This window comes from Heloderma suspectum, chromosome 1 (assembly GCF_057233095.1).
Source record: "Heloderma suspectum isolate Gila_16-S chromosome 1, 16-S_ref, whole genome shotgun sequence".
Lineage (NCBI taxonomy): Eukaryota > Metazoa > Chordata > Lepidosauria > Squamata > Helodermatidae > Heloderma > Heloderma suspectum.
In genome coordinates, this window is record NC_139458.1 from 378,186,797 (window position 1) to 378,203,387 (window position 16,591).

The 16,591-nt window shown below is 46.3% G+C and overlaps 1 protein-coding gene across 10 annotated transcripts in view; it reads left to right on the plus strand.

Annotated features, from left to right (window-relative positions):
* Positions 1-6,723: 6,723 nt before the first annotated feature.
* Positions 6,724-16,591, plus strand: part of BIRC6 (baculoviral IAP repeat containing 6) — a 188,197-nt gene continuing 178,329 nt past the window's right edge. For 9 of the 10 annotated variants that reach the window (XM_084828376.1, XM_084828377.1, XM_084828381.1 and 6 more), the window contains exons 1-2: positions 7,149-7,549; positions 15,374-15,555. In XM_084828376.1, the coding sequence (XP_084684502.1) occupies positions 7,297-7,549; positions 15,374-15,555 (435 nt within the window). In that variant the 5' untranslated portion in view covers positions 7,149-7,296. Of the gene's footprint in view, positions 7,550-15,373; positions 15,556-16,591 lie in introns of all 10 variants that reach the window. The other variant, XM_084828379.1, reaches the window with a different exon arrangement.

Here is a 16,591-nt window from a genome sequence, read left to right on the forward strand (position 1 = left end):
TTCCCAGAAACGAATGTATCCTATAGCTGTCTAGCCGCTGATTAGCAGCCATAGCATTGCTCCCTAAAGGACTGGAAATACTGTTTAACACCTTAGGTAAAATTTCCCGATTTTTCAAAAGATGACAGCATGCAAGCAACTATACTACACATGTCCTACTGGTAATAAATAGCTCTAGAAATAAAGGCCCATGGTTTCTAAAATTTAGATTGTGACTGCGCAAGGACCCTGCAATGGAAAACTGGTGTTGTAAGATCAGGTTGGGGAAGACATCTAGGACACATGTCAATGAGTAATCATTGATGTCAATGAAGCTTAATTGCATATACATAAGAGATCTCAGAATGTATTGCCTATTCACCAGTTTGTTTCAGTGTAAGTACTCTTATTGTTTACGTAGAAGCTCTTTTTAGTTCAGCCTTATACAAAAATAAGCATGTTTTTCCGTCACCACCATAGTTAAGCTACATATACATGGGATTAGGAAAAAGGTGTTCTATATCAGGTTGTTTAAAAATTAAGTACCATCTAACTTATCCTACATTTTGTATGAAATTAAGAATGGCTACATTACAAATTGTGTAATGTAGTATTGTGTTCGTGTTATCTGCACATGGCATCAGTAGAATGCATGTTGTCCATTTAAGAGAGGAAAAAGCAGTAATTTGCGGAGACCCTAGAAGCAATCCAGCCCTGACAGCATGGTACTTGTAACGCGTTTACAAAAAAATCTGCAGGCACAGTTGTATCTGTCACTGCTCCATTTACTTATGCATTAAGGTTATAAATACAGGCCAACGAAAAATTATGACTACATAGCTTGGCAAACCTTTTACAGGAATATCTGAGCTTCATCCGAGAGCCGGTGTGGTATAGTGGCTAGAGTGTTAGAATGGGAGTTGGGAGATCTGGGTTCTAGTCCCCAGTTGGCCCTGGAAGCTCACTAGGTGACTTTAGGCCAGTTACAGACACTCAGCCCAACCTACCTCATAGGGTTATTGTGAGGATAAAATGGAGAGCAGGAGGATTATGTACGCTGCCTTGGGTTCCTTAAGGGAAAAAAAGTGGGATATAAATGTAATAACTTTTTTAAAAATTCAGACATACGCACACAAAATACCAATATGGGCTAGAAGTAAAAAAGACTATGACTTGTACTGAAATGTTATATCCTAATGAGGACAAGGCTCCTATAACTTTTCACTTCTGTGTAGAATACAGAATGTATGTAGGTGAAGCTTGTCATCCAGGAGTGAGGAAAGGCTGCTGTACTTGCCCGTAAGTCTATTAAATGTAGAGAAATTCTGTCCATCTAAGCCTATCACTTAGTATTCACTACTACTACTACTACTACACACACACACACACACACACACACACACACACTTTGGAAATCCCACCTATACTTTTCCTTCACCTGCTGCTGCTTTATAGCAGAAACCTTCCTAAATTATCCTGTTCTTTGAACCTTCACTATTTAGACTAAATCATCATCAAAGGCTGGTGCATACTTCTCAAGTTTACTCCAGGGTTATGTTAATCTGAACTGCTTGTACTGCACAACTCACTTGCTTTTTCTGTACAATTAATGTAGGGCACTGCAGTAATAATCCTTGTTCATTCCAATTGAAAGGGTAATCCTTACATTTCTCCTTTATATTTTCATGTAATTGTACAAAAATAACCCAAATAGATTCCATAATGAAAATGTGTGAGAGAAAAGCAGCTTCCATGGTCACTGCTGCCACATGTGCAATTTTAACTAAACAGTTATGAAAAAGGAGAGAATGGGAGATGAGCCTAGAACAGAAACCAAATTGCTGAGGAATGCAACTTAGCATTGGGAGTTTACTTGCTGAGTGCTGTGAATGGGTCTATTACTAAGTTTTGCCTTTAATTGATGCTTAATTTTGATTTTGTCAAAAAAAAGTTGCTTTTTCTTAATGGGTGCTAATGATCCAGTGAATAGGCAATTCAACTTCAGGTGTGAGGGGTACAAGGAGAACTTGGTAGGATACCTGTGAAAAACCACATTTGGCAGTTTTGAGAGAGCACCAAGAATATCTAGCCAGTTAGCTGAAACCAATGATGCAGGGTTTGGGGGGAGAAGTGTGTGTGTGTGGATCTTTGGCCTTAAGCAGTACCTACATCCTGTCATACATTAGTATAACTGTAGACTCCATAAGGCTCAAGTGTTCTCTTAACCAAAAGAAACTAAACCCAGTAGTGATGTCACTGGAACATCTCACTCAGCAAAAGGAAGCATGTAACAATGTGAGACAAGCACTATGTTGCCTGACATAATGCTTGTGTGTAGGCTATATACACAAATGTATATATTGTAGATGTATATACATTTGTATATTGTATATGTAAATGTATATACATAATGTGTGTGTAGGCTATATACACAAATATTTATTTATTTATTTAATTTATTAATCGCCCATCTGACTGGCCACCCAGCCACTCTGGGCGATGTACAACCCACCATAAAACAATTTAAAACAATAAAATTTTACCATAATTTTTTTTTAAAAAATACCCTAACCCACCCCAAATGCCTGCCTGAACAACCACGTTTTTAATGCACGACGGAAGCTCATTAAAGAGGGGGCATGGCGGAGTTCCCTAGGGAGGGAGTTCCACAGAGTGGGGGCCACCACAGAAAAGGCCCTCTCCCTGGTCCCCACCAGTCTAGCTGTCCTGGCTGATGGGACAGAGAGAAGGCCATCCGAGGCTGATCTTGTTGAGCGGCCTGTCTGGTGTTGCTGGAGGCGCTCCTTAAGATAGGCTGGGCCGGAACCATATAGGGTTTTAAAGGTCAAAACCAACACCTTGAATTTGGCCCGGAAAACAACTGGTAACCAGTGCAACTCCTTCAGCACTGGAGTGATGTGATCTCGCCGGCGGCTGCCTTTAATCAGGCGAGCCGCCGCATTCTGTACCAGCTGCAGCTTCCAAACCGTCTTCAAGGGTAACCCCACGTAGAGCGCATTACAGTAGTCTAAACGAGAGGAGACCAGGGCATGTACTACCGATGGGAGCAGATGGTCGGGAAGGAAGGGGCGCAGCCGCCGTATCAGATGGAGTTGATACAGCGCTGTCCGGCTCACAGCTGACACCTGAGCCTCCATGGACAGCTGGGAGTCCAAAATGACCCCCAGGCTGCGGACCTGGTCTTTCAAGGGTAGCCGTACCCCCATTCAACACCAGGTCAACATCCCCCAGCCTCCTCTTGTCTCCCACCAAAAGTACCTCGGTCTTGTCAGGGTTCAGCTTCAGCTTATTCCTCCCCATCCAGCCACTCACCGTCTCCAGACATTTGGACAGGGATTCTACGGCCAACCTTGGTGAAGATTTGAATGAGAGGTAGAGCTGTGTGTCATCCGCATATTGATGACACTGCACCCCAAACCTCCTGATGATAGCCCCCAGTGGCTTCACATAGATGTTAAATAGCATCGGGGAGAGGATGGAACCCTGTGGCACCCCACAAGTAAGTGGCCACGGGTCCGAAACCTCCTCTCCCAGTGCTACCCTCTGGTACCTGCCAGAGAGGAAGGACCGGAACCACCGCAGTACAGTGTCTCCAATGCCCAACCCCTCCAGGCGGTCCAGGAGGATACCGTGATCAACGGTATCAAAAGCCGCTGAGAGGTCGAGGAGAACAAGGAAGGAGCATTCACCCCTATCCAGAGCCCTCCTCATATCATCCACCAAGGCGACCAAGGCCGTTTCTGTCCCATGCCCAGGCCTGAAGCCCGACTGAAATGGGTCTAGATAATCAGTTTCTTCCAAGTGTGCCTTCAACTGCACCGCCACCACCCGCTCAATCACCTTGCCCAAAAATGGCAGATTTGAGACTGGGCGAAAGTTGTTCAGAACTTGAGGATCCAAGGAGGGCTTCTTTAAGAGCGGTCTTATCACTGCCTCCTTGAGGGCTGATGGCATCACTCCCTCCTCAAGGGAGGCGTTCACCACCACCTTGATCCCCTCACCCAGTCTCTCTCTGCAGCTCATAATGAGCCAAGATGGGCAAGGATCAAGTAAGCAGGTGGTCGGCCTTACAGATGAAAGCACCTTGTCCACTTCATCAGGAGGAAGAAGCTGGAACCGATCCCACAAAACCGGTTTGCCACAGGCCGCCTCTTGCTCACTAACTGTATCCACAGTGTGCAGAGTAACACACCTAATCTGATCAATTTTATCTGCAAAGTGCCTTGCCAAAGCCTCACAGGAGGCCTTAGAATGCTCCAGTGGTTCAGGAGCCACAGGACCGACCAGGCTCTGGACTACTTGGAACAGCCTCCTGGGGCAGCACTCTGCAGACGCGATGGAGGCAGCATAATATTCCTTTTTTGCTTCCTTCACCGCCACGTGATAGGCTGAAGATACAGCTCTAGCCCGTGTCTGAACGTCTTTGGAGCGAGACTTCCGCCACCGGCTCTAGCCGTCTCACCTCCTGTTTCACAGCTCGTAACCGCGGATTGAACCATGGTGCAGTCCGAGCCCTGTTGAGGGGGAGAGGGCGTTTCGGAGCCACCCGATCTAATGCCCCAGTGATTGCAGCATTCCAGCCACCCACCAGGGTCTCGACCAAGTGGCCGTTGGCATGCCCCCGAGAATCCCCAAGCGCGTTCAGGAATCCATTTGGATCCATAAGACGCCTGGGGCGGACCATTTTAATGGGTCCTCCACCCCTGCAGAGGGGTTGTGGAACCGAGAAGTCCAACATTACCAGATAGTGATCTGACCATGACAAGGGGGTGGTGGATATACCCCCGACTTCCAGATCACTCCCCGCTTCTCCAGAAACAAACACAAGGTCTAGTGCATGACCAGCTACATGGGTGGGCCCAGTTAGAATATGGTGCAGCTCCCAGGAGGCCATGGTCTCCATGAAGTCCCGAGGTGCTCCTGTGAGGATGGCCTCCGAATGTACGTTGAAGTCCCCCAACACTAGTAAGTTAGGGGACTGTACACGCACATCAGAGACCACCTCAAGCACCTCGGCCAGGGAGTCAGTCGTGCAGCGGGGTGGACGGTACACGAGCAGAATCCCTAGACTGCCCTTTGGGCCCAACCTCCAGTACATGCACTCAGCAACCTTGGTCTCCCGGAGAGGGAGTCTGGTGAAGACCAAGGACTCCCGGTAGATAGCAGCCACTCCCCCTCCCCGATCCCCAGCCCTCGGCTGCTGTGCATACGAAAATCCAGCTGGACACATGGCTGCAAGGGTTGGAGCAGCAGCCTCGGCCAACCAGGTCTCTGTAATACATGCCAGGTCTGCACCCTCATCCAGGATCATGTCCTGGATGAGGGAGGTTTTCTGGGTAACAGACCTGGCATTGCAGAGCAGCAAACGAAGGCCAGAAGATGGGGTCACGCCTCCCCCAGCTATCCTTTGGCTCTGGACAGGCCCGGAGCAGGGGACAGATACTACACATCTCTCCCTTGTTCCCCTTACCTGGCATGGCCTGCCCCTAGCGCTCCGCCAGCGCCTGCCGCCAAATGGCTTCACTTTGGTTTATTTAATGAAAGAAGGCTTAGGGCATGGTTGGATAGGGAATGGTGGGAGTTTTAGGACTTTTCTGTCTAAACATGCATAGGGTTGCACTCTTCATGGTTCCCTCAAATTGTTGAACTAGATTAAATTGTTTTATACTGTCCACATTGATTTTATCTGTACACCGCCCTGAGATCTTAATGATATAGGGCGGGATATAAATGTTTTAAATAAATAAATTCAAGTCTGTCATCAGTGTACCATTGCCACTTGGCAAAATGTCAACAAGAACTACACAAAGCACGTGTTACTATCTTTTATTTGGCAGCATGATAATTAAAAATACTGGAAGCAAGCATTTGAGTAACACAAACTTCTCCAAGCTTCAAAGCAGAAGAACCGTAGATGTTCAGTCTGATTCTAACCTGGCTGAATTTATTACTTTAGTCAAAGCAGAAGAAGGATCATAAACAGTTTAGAAGTCCCAACGAGTGGGACTTTCTCCCTAGTGAGAGTGCTGCGCAGGATTGCAGACTGTTGACTTGACTGTGAGAAGTCCAGTTTTTGCTCAGTGAGGCTCTGTCAAAAATGAAACTTAAATGCAAAATCTCGAAATCCATACCAGGAAAATTGTTTTTAGTAGGCCAACGTCAAGGTCCCCACATACTGTGCAAACTTTCGAGTTCCTCAAAGTTCTTCAGCAGGCACGCCGGCAAAGCGAAAACGGGTGGGGCTGCAGTTTCCTCAGCCGGTGCCGTTTTGGCAACAGAGCTGGGGGTCGGTGGGGAAAGCGTGCCAAGCAAGCAAAGGAATCCGCGTGACGGCATTATCTTTAACTCCTACCTACCCGCGTTTGGCACTGCGCCATCGCAGCACACAACGCCGTTCCAGCTATGAAAATAGACACGCACGGCCAGCATCTCCGCTCTGGGAAGCGCCTCCTTCACGCTCGGCCGCATTCATAGCAAGCGAGAATTGTGCCGCCGGAGGCCGCGCAAAACAGGGTGGCTCCAGAGCTCAGTACGGGAATCAGAAGCCACGCCGGGCCCAAAGAAACGTGTCCAAAAGAAGCGCCTCCTCAAGGAGGAAGCCCTCACTGCTCCGTCACAGAGAATCGTTCTTCTGCGACTTACTTCGCCCAACGGAGGACCGCCGACTTGCAGCCCCGCCTGTCGCTTCGCGAGCGGAACACGCGCGCGCCTTCCTGCGACCGGGGCGGGCAAGTGAGGCTCTCCAGACGTTTGGGCCCACAACTTCCACCGGCCTTAGCCGGCGTAGCCAATGAGGAGTGCTGACGATCGCTGCAGGCCAAATACATGAATAGATCCGGCGGCCGCAAGCTGCCCGCCCCAGTCCGAAAGAGACGCAAGACGAGCGGCACAGCCGGCGTTGACGGCGCGGCGAGCAGCTCGCCTGGGCGGACCGCGTGACAACATGTCATTGGGCGGAGTCTCCGGGGCCAGTGACGTACTGCGAGGACTGTCCCTTTACCCTCCTAGTTGGCCGCTCAGGTGGCGGACGGAGACCTTTTTTTTTTTTTTTTTAACTCTTTCGCTTCGAACAACGCTCGAAGCCGATTCTCTTTTGTCGGCGTTCCGCATCCGGCGTGATCGCGTCATTTCCTGCCGACGCCCGGTTCTCTCCCTTTCTCTCTCTCTCTCTCTCTCTGTCTGTTCCCCCTCTCCCTGTTCCCCTCCCCCTTTCTCCGGACCCGGATGCTGACTGGTGGCGGCGGCTCCTCTCGGGACTGTCACTGAGCGGCTCCGCCGGGCCTCTTGTCCTACGCGATGGCGGCGGAGGAGGCCGGGGGAGCGTCTTGTTCCTCGGCGCCGGGGCCGGTGTCGACCGGGCCCGGGCTCGGGCCCGGCCTCTGCGAGTGGCTGCTGCTGCGGGACGGCTGCCTGCGTTGCGACGCCGACGGACTCTGCAGCCTCTGTTACCACCCGGCGCTCAACGCCATCCTGGCCGTGACCGCCCGCGGCGCCATCAAAGTCATCGACGGCACCTCAGGGGCCACGCTGCAGGCGTCGGCGCTCAACGGTGAGGGGGAAGGGGCCAGGTCAGGCCTAGGGACGGGGTCCCGCGGGGGAGGGGGCGAGCCGAGCCGAGCCGGTGTGGGCGAGTGCTGGGAGGGGACGCTGTCGAGCCTCTCGTGGCTCCCGCCGTGCGCTCTCGGTCGAGTTGTGAATGTGGCCGTTGGGTTCTGGGGCCTGGAAGCCCGTCTCTTGACTGGCAGAGCGCGAAAGCGAGCCGGTGTCTTCCGCTCGCTTTTTCTGCTCTCGAAGTGAGAGGGACGCGGCGGAGCTGAAGGCGAAGGAAGAGCTGAGGAGCCGGCCGGGGCTGTTAGAACGAGGGGGTGGGAAGGCAGCGATAGGTAGGTGGAGTTGAGAGTCCGAAGTTGCCTGTCGTCATCTGGGCCTTCCCAAAGGGTTTCCTCTCGCCCTTCTTACTTTCTCTTTTCCCGGCCTCAGATCGCTTAATCCCATCCTTGTTTCCTAGCTAGTTTGTAAAGACTGCCCCAACCGGGGGGCGGAGAGGCGGGAGAAGGACTCGGCTTTACAAAAAGGCGGAAGCGTCACTAAAGGCTGCTTCCAGCGCTGTTGGGAATGTGTAGTAGATACATGTGCCTGTGTTTTGCTGCATTTGCGTGTGTTGGGAAGCTGCGATTAGCCATGGTTTCCCAGCGTCTGTACACAGAGTTTATGTATGGCAAAATGTGTGGGTGAGAATTACACATAATCTGCTCTTGGGTGCATGTTGTTAATGATCCCGGAAGAGCTTCCATGTGGGAATTCTGTCGCATCTTATTAAATTTAGTTAATTTCTTCTTTTACGTTGACTTAGAAAATACTACAATGTGTATTAAAGTTTGCAATATGAAAACATCGGTGGCAGTGTTCTACCTAGTAACTACCAAGTGTAGCTAAGCCAGATTTATGTTTCAGAAATGCTACTTTGGATTGAAGCAGAGTAAGTTAATTTGTGTGATGGCAAAAACAAATGTGTATAGATGTTAGGCGTGAAACGGTTGTGCAACAGTGTACATTAACGTGCTTGATCTTTTGGGGTTTTTTTAATCTTATGTCACCTGACAGCGTTTACACCATATATGTAATTACCTAGAAAAGAAAATAGAATACGTCCCTGAAAAAGGGATAAAATATATGATCTGTGCACTGCACTGTGCCTTGTGGAAATTGTGAAAATTTCAAGCAGGGTAGGATAGAACTGTAAAGATATCAAGGATGTTAATCAAATTGGTCAGGGACTTTATAAGAACAGTTTAGAAACTGAGAAGACAGAATGAAATCATAAGACATTGGGACTGTTCGTACGAAATGACAGTGAGACTGTGGTGTGTATGGGGCGCGTGCAGCCACCATTTGGAATATGCAACCCCCAATCAGGGGTTGTTGTGTCATGCAAATCCAATGAGTGTGGGTTATATGAGGGTTAAACAACCCTTGCATATCCCATGGCCTACTTTAGGGTTATAACCCACGACAAGTTGTGGCATGTCGTCTGAACCTGGTCAGTGTAAGGAACGTATTTATTTAACCTATTTCTTAACTGCCTTTTCAAAAGGGCATAGTCTTCTCAAGGCATCTTACCGCATAAAAACACTGGAAACGTATTAATAAAATCGTATTAAAACATATAATTTTAAATAAAACCAGTTTCAATAAAATTATATAAATATATTATTTAAAATGATTATAAATGTAAAAGCCAGTATTGGCCTACGACTAGTGTAGAATTGAGAGCTGGGTTCAAAGGCTTGTTCAGCTGCACAGTCTTGGGGTCTAACTGTAAGTAAGGTATATGCACAGATGTACACCCCTTTCTGCTCAAGAATATTTGAGCTGTCAGCAGCACCCTCTTCATTCCCTCCTTGATATTCGCATAAAGCCTTTCCTGTCCAAGCCCAGATTGCCCAGTATACACACTGGAAATCTTAATTTTGTTAGGATAACTGACTAATTTTTAATACATTAATATAATTATAAATCAAAACCCTGTAGTTTAGTGGAGGGGAACTGTTTGGGCTCCAGGGTCTGGATTGCGCCCCGGACCCCTCTGTAGGCCAGATGATGTTGGGCTGGGTCCCTAATGTCATTGGGTTCCTGGTCGAAGTGCCACCTGAATGGAGCACAAGTTTCGCTTCTCCCTTGGTTTCCTGAATAGGTTGCACAGAAAGAGCGAAGTCAGCTTAGTTCCCTTTGCTCTAATGTTGGAAGGTGATGGAGAAGTAAAGGAGACAGTCGGCTTTGCTCCTCCATCTGATGTCATGGCTGGAGGGCTGGCTTTGATATGTGCGAACTTTCCCCAGCTGGGAAAAGCTTGTGTGTATTGAATCTGTGCCCCTGGCCATGGCACTAAGTCCTTCCACCCCTGAGTCCTTCCACCTTGGTCAGGATGGCCTTGCCTGTTCTGCGCCTTCCTTCGCTGTGGGGGATGTGGGGTGAGCAAAGTGCTTAGCATACTGCTCCTTCCCCCAATAAGGATTCCTATTGGGAGGAGGATTTCTCTCCCCAAGCCCCTGCTAGCTTTCAGGTGGCAGGGGGATGGGGAGGGAGCCAAATGGGGAATCTCTGTGGGCTGAATTAGGCCCCCAGGCTGGAGGTTCACCATCCCTCATCTAATACATCAAAAGAGATACAAAACAGTCTAGATAAACAACTTAGCTTGGTTCAGAGAAGCTCTCTGTGTGAGATCAGGACAGGTTGGGTGACAGAGGTGGAGAGGCCTTTGAAAAGTTTGACAACTCACTAATCCTTGTTTGTGACCAGAGATCACTTGTCTATTTTCCTCTATAAATTCATGTAGGTGAATGTGTCCACACAGTGAAATAGCCATGCTTTTGCATGCATATTTAGAAGATGTTTGGCAAGCACTAAAAATACATTCTGGGATAAAATGGAACCAGTACCAGCCAAACAAACAAAAAGAGTCCTGGAGCTTCATAACTAAGCTAGTAATTTCAGTCTTGAACAAAAATTAAAGATGTACTTTTTCTTTAATTACAATAATGTTCCATTTTTACTGTAATTGAGATTTTTATTTACATGTGTTGTCACTTGTCATCTATATTTGGTATAGGAAGTAACATCCAAAACCTTCAAAAGCAGTTAATACCTAATAAAGATATGGTTTTCAGTTAACGTGTAAAGAATGTGAAAGTATTGAGAACATTTCAATTGTTGTGAACTGCCCAGAGACCTTTGCCTACTGGGGGGGTATGGAAATTTAATAAAGAATTAAAGAAGCATGTCATTTTGTGATGCACTTGAATATTACAAAAATTCTTTGTGCTTCGGAATACTTTTTTTCGTTTGTAAACAAAGGGCTGGATGCGTCTGATCTCGGAAGCTAAGCAGGGTCAGCCCCGGTTAGTACTTGGATTGGAGACTGCCTGGGAATTGGGCTTCCTGCATTGAGCAGGGGGTTGGACTCAGTGGTCTTGTAGGCCTCTTCCAATGCTATGATTCTATGATTTAGGGTTAATTTTGTCCTTAACTTTATATACAGGTCTTGGTCATAATTCACATGTCCCTGATAGTTGGTTCTTCACTACAGTTTAAAATTTGGCCACCATTTGAGCTCATCTTCAAGATTGCCATTTATGTTGGTGTACTGGTCCCATTGACTTCAGTGGAACTTCAGCTGTGAAAGCGGTATCCCTAATTATATTGTAGTCCTAATAGCATTAGTTCTTGTACTTTCATATTTGATCAAGTTTGCATTAAGAGACAGTGTTACTTCATTTTTAAGTTGTGTTACTAGCTGCAAAGCAAGGAATGGTCTGAGTTTGGTTTGTATCTACAATAATTTATTAGCTTCCAGAATTCATCTGGTCTAAACTGTTAAAGATGATGGGCTTGGAGAGATGTGATTTGGTCTGTACAGACTTTAAGACTGTTGATGTTAGGAAAGGGCCTGAGCTGAGGGGAAAAAAATCTATAGGGCACAAACCTATGGAGATAGACATAACCCTCTGAACTCGGAGATTGACGCCTATCCAATGCAGAGTGGCAGGGAATCCTCTTCTCTGTGCTCTAGGCACCCTCCATGCTTCGTCTGTCCCTGGCTAGTTTTCACATGTCTAGGCAGGGATGTTGGAGCAGAGTGGGTGGGGGGTCTCCTCCCCTCCCTGCCACCAGAACCATCCCCTTTTCACTCTCTCCATGCTCCATTCCAAATGTGGAGAAGTAGCCGGCATAGAAAGAACTGCACTGGCTATGAGGGGGCGGGGCAGGGGCAGGAATACAGTTTTGGGGAACCGAAAAATCCTGTGGCCCTCCAGACAGTGTCTAGTGGCCATAGGATTGCTCTCTTGGGGTGCAGTCCTATCGGGATAGGCAGCTGCCTCCGAACTCGGAGGCAACCGCATATCCCATGCAGGGCAGGAGCAGCACACAGGGGATCATCCCCTCTGCACTTCAGCCGCCTTGCATTTGCAGCTAGACAGCTGATTTCGGCTGTCTAGCCACGGGAAGGCGAGGGGGGACACACACACCAGACGACACATAGAAAGCATCGGAATGGCACTTCTGCCCTCCGCGCCCCCAGGAACGCCCCGTTTTTGCTGCTCCATGCTCCTCTTCCGTGCATTGGGCCATTCCGAGCTGCCTGAGAAGCAGTGTGGGAGAAGGCGGACGTCGGTTTTCAGGGAACTGACCTTGGACCACAGGCTCTGAGGTCAGTTCCCAGGAACCAACCTATCCAATGGCCGTCTAGCCACTGACTAGCAGCCATAGGATTGCACCCTTAGTCACTTCTTTTCCAGTATGAATGCTTAGATGGAAAAATGCTGTTTAGCTTTCATTCTTTTGGCTGTCCACTCATACGATTTTCTTATGTGTAGATGAACTTGACCTTGTAGGCGGCATCATTGTACCTATTGCCTAAAGTTGCTGACTTTACCTTACACATTAAATTCAACTTCATATACTTTCTAGGTACAGAATGGTTATAACCCAAGAGTGGTTATAACTTAACCCAATAATTGTTAACTTGAGCTTGACTGGGTGTTGTAACTGAGCAGTAGTATACCTAATTTTACCTGGTGTCAAGAACAAGAAGAATTTGGAGGAGTGGGGAGGAATGCTGACACTTTAGAAAGTTTGAATTTCCTAAAATGTAACATTTTTTTTTACTGATTTCTCTTTATACTTGCTTAAATTGCATTTGATCATTCTTTGTTTTTATCTTCTACAACTTTGTATTACTTCTGTCATGCTACATGTTAATAACAGGGGCTAATCTTTGCCTACAGGCAGGTTTCTTGCCCCCTTTTCTGGAAACAGAATTAGCTTGCCTTAAGCTAGAGCAGTCTTCCCCAACATGTTCCCCTCCTGATGTGTTGGACTGCAACTGGAATGATGGGAGTTCAGTCCAACACCTACGGAAGGCAACAAGTCAGGGAGGTCTGAGCTAGAAAAACAGTATTATAATGCCTTCATTAATTTAGCTGCTGGCATTGCGGACAGTTATGTGCATGTTCTCCAGTATGTGATAGAAGCAAGTACTATTGCCTCTAATCACACAGCAAGATACAAATAAAATGCTATCTCAGGAGGGTTTAAATGCACTGTGCCAGAAGCCCTGCATCATGTAAACTGAATATCATCACTAGCATACTAGCATCACTAGTATTTCTTTCAAAACGGCTCACTTTGTGTCCAGACATATCTTCCCACCCCCAACCCAGTCTTTATTATTTCATGCTAGTGAAGATATTTGGTTTACATGATGCAAGGCTTCTGGCATAGTGCATTTAAGCCCTCCTGAGAAAATACTCTAGTCCTATGAGCATTTGGGCCTTGGCCTGATCCCCTCTCAGAGTGGCTTGGGGAACTAGACTTTGACTAGAAGGCCACTTTGAGAGAGGATCAGACCAAGGCCCAAATGCTTGTCTCTCCCTCCGTGCAAATGCTGTCCTGTAGGTATTTCTCCCTTTTTTTGTCTTTTCATTAGCAACTGTTGGGTAAAAAAAAGTTCTCTTTAGGGTGCCAAATTTGGTCCCCTTCCAACCTGTTGTTGTTGTCATCTGGATAGACACAGAGGCTAAGAAAAAGAAACTCTCTTCCCCATGGGAGTTGTCATTGCTTTTTTCACCATTACTGTCATCTGAGTGAGTTGAGATTTTGCAGAAATTTAGATTGAGGGGTTATCTATATGCTGATGATGCTAAGCTTTGTGTTTCATTGTTAGAAGATCCAGGGGTATTGGTTTCAGTTCTGAGCCAGTGCCAAGGAGGAAAAAGAAAGAGGAAGAAGAAAAGTAAGCTGAAACTAAATGCAGACAGGATGCAGCATTACTTTTTGGTATCTGAGGTGGCAGCTGTTGTCTGAACACCTCTTGTCAGTTAGATTTGATGTTTTGACTGCTCCCCTCCTGGACTGACATACCATGTTTCATTACTTTGTAACCTCATTGCACTGAATTATGGAGTCTTCCCATTAGAAATGACCAGAAACTTTAGCTGTTACAGGTGCCACAGCTTGCTTTCTGTAAATATCATATTTGGCCTATTCTGTGGCAACTGCGCAACCAGTTGTATTTTCAGCTGGCAAACCCCAGTGCAGCTTGGATCACACATACTTAGCAGAATATATTAACACCTCCTGCTTGCTGTTTTCCATTCAGATCACCAGGAGAGGGTCTACTCAGAGTCCTCTTAGCCAGCAGATTTTACCTCTTTCACTAAGTGACCAGGGCTTTCCTCAGTTGGGACTCTTATTTTGCCCTATATATCCTGCCAAAGACTAAATATTTATAGGAGGTCTCTGAAGATATTGCTTTTAAAAAAAAGATTTATATGATACTTTGGTTCGCATCCAGTTATCTGACTGCCAGAATGGCTTTTGTCTGAAGGGGCAGTTTTCCGTCCCTCCTGCAGCTCTCCATGCACCCTCAAAATATGCTCTGGAAGATTATGGGGCAAGGAGAAAGTCCTGTCATGTGAACAGCTTTCCACTTGGTATGACATTGGACTTCACCCTTTATAATTAAAGCTGTTGACCAATTAACATTGCTGTCCTACTTTAGATCTGGAGTGCTGTGATGTCAGAACCTCCTAATGCTGGCAGGGTGGAAGTGAGGGAAGAGCAGTATTCTTCATTCCTTTCCTTCCTGTTTCAGAGAGGGTGGGTTTGACCTATTTCCCTCCTGTTGCAAGCCATGGAAGGGAAATTATTCCAGTTCAATTGCAGGGCTGGCATCTATTTCTTCCCCTGTTGGGGACTGGGGTGCAGGGATGGGGTTGGATCCTCCCATGATTTGGCCATGACTCCAGTCTATCCCCATTTTACCTCACCTGCATTGGACTGGTAAGTGATGCAAAATTTTTCTTAGGGGCTGGGAGAGGGATGTGAGGTTGGATTTCCCCTGCTGAGGGCAGTCTTCTCTCTCTGCTCTTGGAGGGAAATATCTGATATATCCTATGGTCCTTGGGACAGAGTCATAGGATTACAGCTTAAATAATATTTAATTGATTGATCAGTCATGAAAAGAAGTGGTGTCTTAGGCTCTCTATCTCCAAGCAGAGGACGGGGAATGTTCTTTATGGCACTGTATGTTAGAGAACTCTGAAATTCAGTGTAATATGAACAATCCCCAATTGTCTCTTGAGCTTGGAGCTGGGAAGGGAGCTGCAGATTGTCCCTGATTTTGGCTAGTGAGAGCTCTCTCCTGCCCCACTGGTAGAGTATGACCCGTATTGATTCAGATTATGTCTTGGGTAACTGGAATTAGATTAATTGCTTGTGTTTTTAAAAAGACAGGGTGGTTACTTTCTTCTCCAAGACTAATGAGGTATGATGAATAATTGTTTTAACACAGTTCTTTCTTTACTTTCTACAGCTAAGCCAGGTGGACGGGTGAAATGTCAATACATTTCTGCTGTGGATAAAGTCGTCTTTGTAGATGATTATGCAGTTGGATGTAGGAAAGATCTGAATGGCATCTTACTGTTAGACACAGCTCTGCAAACACCTGTTTCTAAGCAAGATGATGTGGTTCAGCTTGAATTGCCAGTGACAGAGGTAAGCAATTGGAGCTGTTGCTGCTGCTTTTTTTATTCTACATTGTGCTTGAACTTTTACCTAATGAGTAATATTTTACAAATGTCAGGAATAGAGCAGTTCTACAAACAGGTATTTTAGAATTAATGGTAGCATTGCTACTGCTCCTAAAGGGAAGATACTGTAGTTACTCCTTATCCTATGCATGCCCTGGTAATCTCACAACTGTACTACTGTAATGTGTTTACAGGCTTCCCATGAAGTAGTTTTGAAACTTCAGTTGGTCCAGGATATGGCAGTGATGCTGATTTGCTTCCAGGAACATATAACACAAATATTCCAGTGGTTACCAGTTTGTTTCCAGGCCATGTTTGTTTCAAGATGCCATGTTCTTTCCTTTTAAAGCCTTATGGCCTACATGTGGAATATCTTTGGAAATGCCTTCTCCCATATGTACCTTCCCGATTACTGAGTTCCAGTAATGAACGTCTGTGGGTGCTGCTTGTTTCAGGGTCAGATTGTTTCCATTTACATGAAAATTAATTTAAAAAAACACCAGTTTTTATCCACCTTTATAATCCTTGTTTTAAAGTCAGCCATATGTCAGACCAAGTGGGGAGGGGGAACCATATCCAAAGGCTTACATTCCGTTAATTAGTTTGCTATTTGGAAAGTTCTTTAACTGTGACTAGCTGTTCCTAGACTTTGTTAAAATCATGTTAATCTTTTTTGAGTGTGCTTAGGGTGTGGAGAATATGTGTGTAAATAAGCATCTGCCTACTTTGCCTGAATTCAGCAAGGATTTCTTGAAAGTGGCAAATAGGGAACATTTTTGCAGTTTGCATGCAAATGGGTTCTTTGTTTTGTTTTTCACGCTCTTGATGTGCCACAAATGACTTGTATTGAGATGCATAGTAATGAGGAGGTACCGAAGAATTAACAGAAACATCAGGGCTCACTATACTTCTGACTACACTTTAAAAGCATAGGTTTACACACACCTGATGACCAATTTATCATAGGCTTGATTCTATTTGTTTAATAATAATTTAGGTCT